The sequence below is a fragment of the Pan paniscus genome, chromosome 15, assembly GCF_029289425.2.
Source record: "Pan paniscus chromosome 15, NHGRI_mPanPan1-v2.0_pri, whole genome shotgun sequence".
Taxonomy (NCBI): Eukaryota; Metazoa; Chordata; class Mammalia; order Primates; family Hominidae; genus Pan; species Pan paniscus.
Window position 1 is genome coordinate 75,098,338 of NC_073264.2, and position 13,041 is coordinate 75,111,378.

Here is a 13,041-nt window from a genome sequence, read left to right on the forward strand (position 1 = left end):
CCACCATTCTCCTGCCTCAGCCTCCCAAGTAGCTAGGACGATGGGTGCCTGCCACCATGCCCGGCTAACTTTTTTTGTATTTTTAGTAGAGACGGGGTTTCACAGTGTTAGCCAGGAGGGTCTCGATCTCCTGACCTCATGATCCACCCGCCTCGGCCTCCCAAAGTGCTGGGATTACAGGCATGAGCCACTGCGCCTGGCCTAGACTTTTTTATTTTTTCTTTCTTAAGACAGGGTCTTCTTGTGCCCAGACTGGTCTCAAACTCCTGAGTTCTAGTGATCCTCCTGCCTCAGCCTTCCGAGTAGCTGGAATTATAGGCTTATACCACCATGCCTGGCTGGATATATCCTTTAAGGTCTAACCCTAAATTCAAATACTGTAACTGCCAATAAAGAAATGAGAATTGATGTCACTGGTAGTTATCAACAAATACATCAGTCTTTCCTGTAAACAGGTCATTTTTTATGTGTATTATTTCATTTTCATCAAAATATCATTATTTCATTTTCATCAAAATATCATTAGACACGTGTCAAAAAGGCCCATTCTGTACAATGAACTCATTTGGGTGTAATAACAAAATGAGTCAGGCATGACTTCATTCTCCATTGTTTCAGGCTTGACTTCGCTACAATAATCACTTGGAGGAAAGCTGTTGCTATTGTTGCCTCTTTTTCTTCACAAACCAGAAGGTCTTTTCTTGCCCATTCATTAAGAATCAAAGTCCTTTAGATAAGAAGATACTGTCATTCAGGAGGGGGTTCATATTGCCCCAGTGAAAAATCAGAATGAAAATCTGAGGTGATAAGCTCTGTCTGCCTCCAAACCCATATCCATTGTGGGAGGCACTATTTACAGAAGAGTAACTGCCACTAGGATCAGTGCCACTGGGCACCGTTTATATTGGATTTTAACTGTGGGAAGAGAATAAAAACATTTTCCCTTTCTTGTTATCAACTGAAAAATAGCTACTGCTTCAAACATGTTAAATCAAAATGAAAAACATGCCAAAGATAAAAATATTACAATGATAGTTTCATGTAGAAAGGAAGGAATGGGGGTTCCCCATAATTACATTTTCCCAAATTTGTCTTTCCCCCACCAAATGTGCCTTTAAAATGCTTTCCTTCTAAATACCAAAAAAACCTGGGGTTTTAAAAAAAATTTAATTTTATCGACAAGGTCTTGCTCTGTCACCCAGGCTGCAGTGGAGCAATCACAGCTCACTGCGGCCTTAAACTCCTGCAATCCTCCTGCCTCAACCTCCCAGAGGGCTGGGACTTCAGGCATGAACCACTGCACCCAGATAATTTTTGCATGTTTTCTTTTTTTTTTTTTTTTTTTTTTTGAGATGGAGTCTCGCTCTGTCGCCCAGGCTGGATGGAGTGCAGTGGCAAGATCTCGGCTCATTGCAAGCTCCACCTCCTGGGTTCAAGCCATTCTCCTGCCACAGCCTCCCGAGTAGCAGGGACTACAGGTGCCCGCCACCACGCCCAGCTAATTTTTTGTATTTTTAGGGAGACAGGGTTTCACCGTGTTAGCCAGGATGGTCTCGATCTCCTGATCTTGTGATCCGCCTGCCTCGGCCTCTCAAAGTGCTGGGATTACAGGCGTGAGCCACCGCACCCAGCCGTGTTTTCAATTTTTTTATAGAGAAAGGAGTCTCGCTATGTTGCCCAGGACAGTCTCAAACTCCTGGCCTCAAGTGATCCACCAGCCTCAGCCTCCCAAGTCCCAAACCTCTCAAGGGATTACAAGTATGAGCCACTGCACCTGGCTCCACTGTAACACTTAGTGTTTGGTAAAAGTGTTTTCAGCCAGGCGCAGTGGCTCACGCCTGTAATCCCAGCACTTTGGGAGGCCAAGGTGGGCAGATCACCTGAGGTCGGGAGTTCGAGACCAGCCTGACCAACATGGAGAAACCCTGTCTCTACTAAAAATACAAAATTAGTCAGGCATGGTGCCCCATGCTTGTAATCCCAACTACTCGGGAGGCTGAGGCAGGAGAATCGCTTGAACCCAGGAGGCAGAGGTTGCAGTAAGCCGTGATCGAGCCATTGCACTCCAGCCTGGGCAACAAGAGCGAAACTCCATCTCAAAAAAAAGAAAAAAAAAAGTGTTTCCATTGTGAATTATATAATTTCCTACAGGGAATACCACTTTTATTTATAGTTCAGAGTCATGATTATGATTATCAGTTATATTTTCCTGTAAACCTGAGATGCTTCCAAGGGCTACAGTAGGTCTATAGGACTGTTTGCCCTTCTGTCACCAAATGGTCTCAGATTGCTATCCTTTTTGAACTAGTTTTTTCTGACATCATGCTATCTATTATCACTGATCAGTACTGTCATGTGCCCAGCTCCTTCAATAAACCACCATTACCTCCTAATTTTCTTTTTAAATCTGTTGTAGGATGTAAATCAGGAAGCCATAATTATTAGAATTTCATGTCAACATAAGCAAATGAAGACCTCTCCAACAGAATAAGGGTACTGCACTTTGTGACAGCTCTTTCAGTGCCTTATAGACCCTTTTCCATCTACTGTGAGCTCTCAGCTAGGAACAACAAAGCAGAATTTGCAGAAATCTGACCTATGAAAAAGTGAAGTATTACTTATATATGTTACTTACCAATTTTTTCTTTCCTTCTGAATTTTCTCCTTGGTTCCTTTATTATATCACTTTTTCAACCTGTGTAAGATGGACATGAATAATTATAAGAACAGTTTCCTCTTTTTCTCTGCTGTCAGTATGCCTATTTTTGACTCAGTTATCTCTTCTACATTTTCATTTCTAATCTTTTCAGGCTTTGGAACCCAGATCACCAAGCTCATCTCCTGAGTTGTAGTCTAATGCCCTTCAGCTCTTTCTCCTCCCCTACACTTTCTTCTCACTCAAACTACAACCTCAGCCACTTTACCACACATCCAGCTCATTTAAAAAGTCACCAACAGCAAGAGAAGCAAGTCACACTCCCTCTAGAAGCTGGTGTATATGTGTGTGTAAAGGCGGAGAAGGCAATGACCAAGGAGCTAATTCATAAGTAAAGTACACAGACTGGGCGCAGCAACTCACGCCTATAATCCTAGCACTTTGGGAAGTCAAGGCAGGCAGACAGCTTGAGCTCAGGAGTTTGTGACCAACCTGGGCAATGTGGCGAAACTCCATCTCTACAAAATATAAAAAAAATTAGCCAGGTGTGGTGGCATGTGCCTGTAGTCCCAGCTACTTGGGAGGCTGAGACAGGAGGATTGCTTGAATATGGGAAGTCGAGGTTGCAGTGAGCCGAGATGTGAGGTCTTTTTTTGCTGTTAAAATGCCAGCCATATGTTCCACAGTATGATCAATGAGTGGCTACTTACTATTACATGCACGAGTATGTGGTTAAAAGGGACCAAGCAGATGGGGGCTTGGTGGCTCACGCCTATACTCCCAGCACTTTGGGAGGCTGAGGTGAAAGAATCACTTAAGAATTTGAGTTTATATATTATTTTCTATTCCCTCAGGAACAAAAAAGTTAAACTTACCTATGCAACATAAATCTGAAGATTACACATTCAAGACAGGATTTGAATTATGGATTTGACTCACACAACCCATGTTATAAATTCTAACTATAAGGTCTCCAAAGTAAACATGTATTTTATTTATTTTTATTTTTTTGAGATGGAGTCTCACTCTGTCACCCAGGCTGGAGTGCAATGGCATGATCTCGGCTCACTGCAACCTCCGCCTCCTGGGTTCAAGCAATTCTCCCACCTCAGCCTCCCAAGTAGCTGGGATTACACGTGCCCACCACCATCCCCGGCTAATTTTTTATTTTTAGTAGAGAGGGGGGGTTTCATTATGTTGGCCAGGCTGGTCTTGAACTCCTGACCTCAAGTGATCCACCAGACTTCGCCTCCTAAAGTGCTGGGATTATAGGCATGAGCCACCGGTCCCAGCTGGGACTCATTCATCTTTGAACACTGATTACTTAACAGAGTACAATCTGGCATATATGTTTAATTAATGTTTGTTAAATAAATTAACAAATACATAAATCTCATCACTCTGCTTCTCAAAATTTTCATTAATGTCCCACTGTCCACAACAGAAGTTACAAACTCAAACACCTACAGGGACCAGGCAGGAAATATAAATGAGTAAAGGTGTGTGTAAGACAAAAGGAACCGGTGGGGATTGCAGTAAACTGGAGAGCATGTGTCCCATCTAAAGGGGCAGCTTCTTGCTATTCCCACCAACTGCTACCATAATGGAATGTAGGCTCCATACTGCCAGGTCTTCTGATTTTTCAAGGTAAGCTGAAAGCATAGATTTCTTTGTAAAATCTGCTGATTTTTAAATGATGACAACTAATTCCATTAAAAAACCCCCAAAAACCTACCATTCAGGCCAAACGAAACACATTCTATGAGCCAAGTCCAGCCCTCAAGTCACAAGCTGGGGCCTCTAGTCTGCAGGATAAAAGACAAACTCCCTGTCTGACATTCTAAGTCATTCACAGTGAGTTCCCAGCCTACCTTTTTAGAATGTTTTGCCTACTTGTTCCATACAATAACCCTCTGCTCTAGTCTAGTGGTTCTGAAACTTTAGCACGCATCAGAACCACCTGGAGGGCATAGATTGCTGGGCCTCATTGCCAGTATTTCTGAATCAGTAGGTCTCAGGTGGGGCCTGTGAAACTGTAGTTCTAATAAGTTACCAGGTGATGCTGATGTTACCGGTCTGTGGACCACACTTTAGGAACCAATGCTAAACTACTCCCTATTTTAAGCATACTCTGAATTGTGCTCACATTGTTCTAACTTCCCAGAGGAACTTCCCTCTCCTTTCAGCCCATCTCCTTCTATAAACTTTCCCTGACTACGACAATCTTAAATGCCTCCAAATTCTATAGCACCTAGGGTTTGGGCCAAGCTTAGTCAAAACCCACAGCCCATGGGCCGCATGTAGCCCAGGATGGCTTTGAATGCAGCCCAACACAAATTTGTAAACTTTCTTAAAATATTATGAGATCTTTTTTTGTGATTTTTTTTTAAGCTCATCAGCTATCATTAGTGTTAGTATATTTTATGTGTGACCCAAGACAATTCTTCTTCTTCCAATGTAGCCCAAGGAAGCCAAAAGATTGGACACCCCTGGTCTACGCCATCTCTCCTTTATCAATCCCTGCTTGGTACTGTTTACTGTTAAGTGTTTGTGTATGGGTGACAATAAGGTTGTATATTCTCAGAGATCAACATCCAGGTCAGAGCTTTATACATCTGACTGTAAACAATTTGAGGGCAAGGGCCTTCTCTTGTTCCTTACTGTACCCATGAAGTTATCAGACAGGCTGTTATACAGTTGGTATTCATTAAATGTTTCTTAAATGAATGAACATTTGACAGATCCATGATATAAAAATGCACACAAGTGGGCCTAAAACTTAGGTAATTTTTCATTGCTTTTTTTAAAAAATAGAGACAGGGTCTTGTTATGTTGTCCAGGCCGGTCTCAAAATCCTAGGCTCAAGCAATCCTCCTACCTCGGCCTCCCAAAATGCTAGGATTATAGATGTGAGTCACTGTGCCCAGTCCAGGTAAGTTTTCTTAGAGAACTTTTAGTCTGTGGCTCTGTTGGGATGGACAACTAATAAAAATGGGATATTTTGCAAATAAAGTAACAGTAGTTAATGATTATTTGTAGGCATAGTGGTGCACGCCTGTAGTCCCAGCTACTTGGGAAGCTGATCTCTTGAGCTCAGGAGCTTAAGTTCAGCCTGGGCAACATAACAAAACCCCATTTCAAAAATATATGGCCAAGCATAGTGGCTCACAACTATAATCCCAGCACTTTGGGGGCCTGAGGTAGGAGAACCATTTGAGCCCAGTAGCAACAGAGTGAGATCCAGTCTTTACTCCCCCCACAAAAAAAAAAAAGTTAGTTGGGCATGGTGGCACAAGCCTGTGCTCCTAGCTACTCAGGAGACTGACATGGGAGAACTGCTTGACCCCAGAAGGTTAAGGCTGCAGTGAGTCATGATTGCACCACTGCACTCCAGCCTGGGTGACATAGTGAGACCCTGTCATTCATTAACAAATAAATAAACAAATAATTATCTGTGGTAATATATCTTGTATATAAGTAAAACATTGAATGTTTTAAATTTTTAAAAATTTATCTAAAAGTGATAAGATTAAATCCTTGACCACCAGGATTTCTTAAAATGCCCCTGCAGAGATGTGAACTAGTCTTAATATCACGAGAAAATGTCAATTTAGTAGAATTCTATATTTGCAGCACATGCAATAAAAAAGCAGGATGAAAGTAACTCCTGGCCAGGTGTGGTGGCTCAAGCCTGTAATCTCAGCACTTTGGGAAGCCGAGGCAGGCAGATCACTTGAAGTGAGGAGTTCAAGACCAGCCTGGCCAACATGGGGGTGAAACCCTGTCTCTACTAAAATACAAAAATTAGCCGGGCATGGTGGCAGGCATCTGTAATCCCAGCTACTCGGGAGGCTGAGGCAGGAGAATTGCTTGAACCTGGGAGGCAGAGTTGAAGTGAGACAAGATTGTGCCACTGCACTCCAGCCTGGGCGACAGAGCAAGACTACCTCTCAAAAAAAAAAAAAAAGAAAGTAACTCCCATAAGAAACAGTTTGGATAATAATATATTTATTCAGGATTCTAAAGGCTATGTAGAAACAAAATCTAAAGTTGTTCACTTAGACTGATCCACCTATAAAGTACCATCTGCTATAAGGTGATTTCAAGAATGATTTATGAAGAGAAACATGGCCTCTAAGGTAAACCCGAATAAAGTTATAGATGAATTTATAAAGTAAACCCAGTTTTGGACCTACTAGAAGAAAAAAGCAGAATTACTACCCACCCCCCGCCCCCCCTTTTTTTTTTTGAGAAACAGTCACACCATTGCTCAGGCTGGAATACAGTGGCACGGCTCACTGCAGCCATGACCTCCCTGGGCTCAGGTGATCCTCTGAACTCAGCCTCCTGAGTAGCTGGAACTACAGGTACATGCCACCACACCCAGCTAATTTTTGTATTTTTTGTAAAGACAGGGTTTTGCCATGTTGTCCAGACTGGTCTTGAACTCCTGGGCTTAAGCAATCCGTCTGCCTTGGCCTCCCAAAGTGTTAGGATTACAGGCATGAACCACCATGACCAGCCAGAAATTCTATCTATTTTGATACATAATAGTTCTAAATTTTATATATGGCTTGTTGGACAAAATTAACATCACTTGGCAAAAAACAGAGAATTAAATTCAGGAAAAAAAGAAAACCACCATTCAGGAACATTTGAAATACATTTATAAATTTAAGCTAGTGGAGATATTACCTTACATCTGGATACAAGTCCTACCTAACAGCACCATAATGATCTTGTCTGTATGAGGATTCAGCCAAGACACTCCACATTTCTTTGTTGACCAGGAACAAGGAAAACTGGACAGAAAAAGAATTACAAAACCAAGTCAACAAAACATGAAGTGGCTTATTCCAAGTTTAAAAGCATTAGTGTTCTAAACAATGAAACAAGGAAAATTTATTTAGTAATAATTCCTGGAACTTCATAGTAAAGGCACCTACCAGTAACTGTGGAAGGAAATGCTACCAGATAAACTACTAAATAGCAACTTCCTACTCTACTATCTGTACTATCAGTTGTTGCTCACCAGCAGATGACAGTAACACCATCCAGTTCTTTGGTAGAAAATGAGGGGATTCAGAAGAATGTAGACTCTATATCCACCTCTACCAGAGTATGAAATCTTGGCATTTCCCTGAGCCATATTCATGTCACAACAGCTTTATCTACAAAATCAAACTTAGTCAATAAAAAATATATATAATACAATAAAATAAACTAGGCCAAGTGTGGCGACTCATGCCTGTAATCCCAGCACTTTGGGAGGCCAAGGCAGGAGGATCACCTGAGCTCAGGAGTTCAAGACCAGCCTAGGCAACATGGCAAAACCCTGTCTCTACAAAAAATACAAAATTAGCCAGGCATGGTGGTGCATGCCTACAGTCCCAGCTATGCCAGAGGCTGAGGTGGGAGGATCACTTAAGTCGAGGAGGTCGAAGCTGTAATGAGCCATGATCCTGCCACTGTACTCCAGCATGGTTAAGAGTAAGACCCTATCTCAAAAAAACCATCAAAAAACCCAAAAACCAATAAAAGAAACTATAAAGTACTATAACTAAGGTACTACGCATATATTAATAATCTTGTTATAGTCAAATTTTTATGTTCATAAATTAATCTGTAAGCCTATGTTCAAATGAGGAGTCTTGGACTGACTTTCATATTATAAAGTTACCAATTTCTAGAATAAATTCCAAATATACAGCCTGTGACAGAAGATGCCCTACTCTCTTTTCTGCAGCTTATCAACAGTGTGCTTTTTCAGAACCTTACACATACAAAATTAATGGTAACTTTATAGATTTTACATCAGAGATAAACTCTTCAATATATGGCGATTCCGCCTATGGACTCACGGGAGTGTGAAAGTATACCAGAAATACACTCAGAAAAAGCCATGATCTGCCAGGCGTGGTGGCTCACGCCTGTAATCCCAGTACTTTGGTAGGCCGAGGCGGGCGGATCACCTGAGGTTGGAAGTTCGAGACTAGCCTGACCAACATGGAGAAACCCCGTGTCTACTAAAATTACAAAAGTAGCCAGGCATGGTGGCGCATGCCTGGATTCCCAGCTACTCGGGAGGCTGAGGCAGGAGAATTGCTTGAACCCGGGAGGCGGAGGCTGCGGTGGGCCGATATCGTGCTATTGCACTCCAGCCTGGGAAACAAGAGCGAAACTCCATCTCAAAAAAAAAAAAAGAAAAAGAAAAAGCCATGATCATGCTGGCAGATGGTATGTATAATAAGGTTTACGCCAGCCTGACCAACATGGAGAAACCCTGTCTCTACTAAAAATACAAAATTAGCCAGGGATGTTGGTGTGTGCCTGTAATCCCAGCTACTCGGGAGGCTGAGGCAGGAGAATCGCTTGAACTGGGAGGTGGAGGTTGCGGTGAGCCGAGATCGTGCCACTGCACTCCAGCCTGGGCAACAAGAGCAAAACTCTGTCTCAAAAAAAAAAAAAAAAAAAAATTTTACAGCCGGGGGCGGTGGCTCATGCCTGTAAATCTCAACACTTTGGGAGACCAAGGCGGGTGGATCACCTGAGGCCAGGAGTTCAAGACCAGCCTGGCCAGCATGGTGAAACTCTGTCTCTACCAAAAATACAAAAATTAGCCGGGCATGGTGGCACGCACCTGTAGTCTGTTACTGGGGAGGCTGAGGCAGGAGAATTGCTTGAACCCGGGAGGCAGAGGTTGTGGTGAGCCGAGATTGCGCCATTGCACTCCAGCCTGGGCAACAAGAGCAAAACTCTTGTCTCAAAAAAAAGGTTTACAGCCGGGGCGGTGGCCCACGCCTGTAATCTCAACACTTTGGGAGGCCGAGGCAGGTGGATCACCTGAGGCCAGGAGTTCGAGACCAGCCTGGCCAGCATGGTGAAACTCCATCTCTACCAAAAATACAAAAATTAGCTGGGTGTGGTGGCATGCACCTGTAGTCCCACTTACTGGGGAGGCTGAGGCAGGAGAATCGCTTGAACCAAGGAGGTGGAGGTTGCAGGGAGCCGAGATGCCCCACTGCACTCCAGCCTGGGTGACAGGAGACTCTCTCTCAGAAAAAAAAAAAAAAAAAAAGTTTACAAGGCTTATCATTACCAAATCGGCATGTTCCCTCAGAAGAAACAGAAATTCAGAAACAGAAACTATGCAAGTGGGAAACAAGGCGGAGGGGAGTAATTAGAGGTCAAAGACATCGGGAAGGAGTGTACGGATTAAGTCCTCCCTAGAGAAATGGTGACGAAGGATCTACAACCACATTTAAAATAAACTTTTTAATTTGAAATGGAGTATAACAGAGCAGAGCTTCAACCACAAGTCTCCTAACTATTGGCTTGGCACTCAGAATACCGTACCTTCCTTAATGACTCACTGACTGACTCTCATTGAAAAATGAGAATACTTGTGAGTACACTCCTTTTCAGAGGTGTATTCGGGATTTCAGGAGTCGGGGAGGCAAGTTGAAGAGCTTCCAACTTTATGCAACTTTCAGGAAAGAAGGCTGCGGACCGGTATTAGCAAATGGAAATCCGGGGGGCGGTCGTGGGCGGGAAGTATCGGCCACACAGGACCTAGTGAGGCCGAGGACCCTGCTCCTGACCTCGGTGGCAGCACTCCCCTCCCCGCCCGGCTCCCTGGCGTGCCGCTGCTCTTGGGAGGCTGGCAGCCTCGCCCCCAACCACCGCCCTCGGGAAAGTCCTCAACTGCCTATCAAAAAACATTTGGCCTGGGACGTCCGCTGGCTGCACTATCCCTTACAGAATCAGCAAGGGTGAAAAGCCAGGAAAGAGATGCAACCCAAAGGAGTAGGGCAGTGCCGGGAGCCGCAGAAGCTGAGCGGGGGCGAGGGCAAGGTAGCCGCGGCCACGCTGGCTGCGGCATGGAGACACGGGAGGAACGGGACCCGCGGGCGGCACGGGAAAGGGCTGCGGCTCAGACCACTGCGGCGGGACGGGCGGACCAGCGGGGATCTAAGTCTCCTGAGGCAAGGGCGCCCCGACCGCAGCGACTCCTGACACACCCAGGCCGCAGGACGAAGCGCTACCGCCTGGGGCTGCCAGCTCCCGCCTCCCGCCCGCAGAGCCCGGGCCCCACGTAGAGGATCAGGCGCCGCCGACACTCGCACACTCACCGCGCGCGCGCCACCCTTGCGCGGCAGCCCGCCGCCCTCGGCGCGACCTCCGCCCCACCCCGCGCGCCGCGGCGCCTGGGCTACGTCACGGGCGCGTGCGCTCTCCGCGCGCCGTCAGCGGCGCGGGCGGGGCATTGCCAGCTCGGCGTCCCGGTTCCCTTGGAGACAGAGCCGGCCAGGGCGGCCGCGGCTGGGCAACTACGACAGCGGAGCCCCTGGGGAAGCCAAGATGCCGTCGAAGGGAAAGGACAAAAAGAAAGGCAAGAGCAAAGGCAAAGACACGAAGTAAGGAGAAGCCACCCGAGAGTCCCCTCTCCCTGGGCCTGCCTGGGATTTCGGGTCTGGGGCTGGCAATCTGGCGCCCCCCGCGCCGGCCCACTCGGACCCTCTCCGGCTCTCCCGGCTTGTGAGGATTACAGCTCCCATGTCCATAGTCTGGCAGATCTCTACTATGTGGTTCGGATTATCTTAAACGTGTAGAGGATGTATAAAGTAGTTCCTTGGGCCTTTTCAGAGATCTCTTTTGGTTCAAAGGGGACACCTAAAGTATTTTACCAAGTTGGATAATTATTGAGGTTTTCCCAAACTGATCAGAGCCACTGAGGTGGGTAATGTTCTAGCACTAACCCCTTACAGGCCTGGAGTTGCTGCTAGATTGCTACTAGCCCTATTGGGGGACCCCGGTGGTTTCTGGACACGTTGGAGCCATACGTGGTGTCCAACAACAACACCATATATGGGAACACAGAGTTGGCACCAAACTTGAGATGTTTGTAAAGTAACTTAAGAGAGTAATTCATGCTCAGTACAGAAAGTTTGGGAAACATGGGAAGTACCAAAAGAGAAAACAAAAATCACCTGTAGTCTCATTATCCAAAAATAAACACTACTATATTTTGGAGTATTCTTTTTTAATAAAACGATAGCCCAATGTACATACTTATATGTGGCTTTTTTCTTCCCATTTGTTAATGTAAGTATTCTTTTATGGTATTTTTTTTTTTGTTTTTACATAACTGCACAGTTATTCTAGCCCTTAAAGTGCCAAGCGCTTATCACATTCCTAGAACTCACTAACATATGTTTTCAGATTTTGACCATGCTTCTACAGTACACATTTGAACAATGAGGAACACTGAGGGTAAGAGACCTTATTCCTTGGATTTTCCATGACCCATTGTTTGAGAAACCTGGCTTTGTTTCTACAGTGAGTATCAGTGGTCCTATTAGAGTGTCTACTTTCTTGCATCAAGTACTTTTTTTTTTTTCTTGAGACCAAGTTTTGCTCTTGTTGCCCAAGCCGGAGTGCAATGGCACGATCTCAGCTCACTGCAACCTCTGCCTTCTGGATTCAACCAATTCTCCTGCCTCAGCCTCCCGAGTAGCTGTGATTACAGGCACCCGTCACCACGCCCAGCTAATTTTTTTATTTTTAGTGGAGACAGGGTTTCACCATGTTGGCCAGGCTGGTCTCGAACTCCTGACTTCAGGTGATCCACCCGCCTCGGCCTCCCAAAGTGCTGGGATGACAGCCGTGAGCCACCATGCCCTGTCGCATCAAGTACTTCGAGCCACTCAGACCTGATACCTGGATGGTCGTAGTGAGACAGTGTATCACTAGTGCCTAAATCATGCCAGAAAGGGACATCAACAGCTATAACAGGCTGAGGGGTTGGGAATGGAGCTGGCCTTAATTTGAAGAGAACAAAAGGTGAAAGTGGGACTTTGGTTCTCTCCACTGCAAACCCATTACCTCTGTGGAAGAGGACTGAGAACCAGAGGTAGGAAAGTGGATGTGGAGGGTGGCAGTATAGAAAGGTCCACATGTACATATGTGTGAAAATATTTAGAATTCAAATACAGGTGAAATATTCTTAAATATGTACATATTTATATATCATGGTACCTACCATATATAAGGGGGAGTGTTTTGTTAATGCTTATACAATAAATATTTAGAAAAATCTCTTCCTTTACCACTTTAATCTTTGAATCCATCCTTTTTCCTCTCCACCTCTATATAAATGATTATGGTTTCTCAGGCATCCTTAAAGCCCGGTGGGTGGGGCATCGTGGCTCATGCCCAGCACTTTGGGAGGCTGAGCGGGGGAAGATCACTTGAGCCCAGGAGTTCAAGACCAGCCTGAACAACATAGGAAGACCCTGTCTCTACAAAAATTTTTATTAAAAATTAGTTGGGCATGCTAACTCATGCCTGTAGTCACAGTTACTTAGGAGGCTGAGGTGGAGGAT

At 45.0% G+C, this 13,041-nt stretch overlaps 2 protein-coding genes across 22 annotated transcripts in view; one reads left to right on the top strand and one right to left on the bottom strand.

Moving 5' to 3' along the window:
- The window catches only part of ENTPD5 (ectonucleoside triphosphate diphosphohydrolase 5 (inactive)), a 56,145-nt gene extending 45,229 nt beyond the window's left edge, over positions 1-10,916 (bottom strand). For 4 of the 12 annotated variants that reach the window (XM_034937803.3, XM_055097841.2, XM_055097840.2 and 1 more), the window contains exons 1-3: positions 10,789-10,864; positions 7,352-7,458; positions 2,636-2,695 (exon numbers count right to left, since the gene is read on the bottom strand). The gene's annotated coding sequence lies outside the window, so the exon portion shown is untranslated. Of the gene's footprint in view, positions 1-2,635; positions 2,696-7,351; positions 7,459-10,012 lie in introns of all 12 variants that reach the window. The other 8 variants (XM_034937802.4, XM_055097842.2, XM_055097843.2 and 5 more) reach the window with 6 other exon arrangements.
- The window catches only part of BBOF1 (basal body orientation factor 1), a 64,680-nt gene continuing 62,494 nt past the window's right edge, over positions 10,856-13,041 (top strand). For 3 of the 10 annotated variants that reach the window (XR_008620926.2, XM_034937812.3, XM_034937811.3), the window contains exon 1: positions 10,907-11,073. Coding sequence is in view for 5 of the 10 variants with exons in the window: in XM_034937812.3 (XP_034793703.1) it covers positions 11,018-11,073 (56 nt within the window). In the remaining 5 variants the exon portion in view is untranslated. Of the gene's footprint in view, positions 11,074-13,041 lie in introns of all 10 variants that reach the window. The other 7 variants (XM_003824160.5, XM_055097828.2, XM_008977898.4 and 4 more) reach the window with 7 other exon arrangements.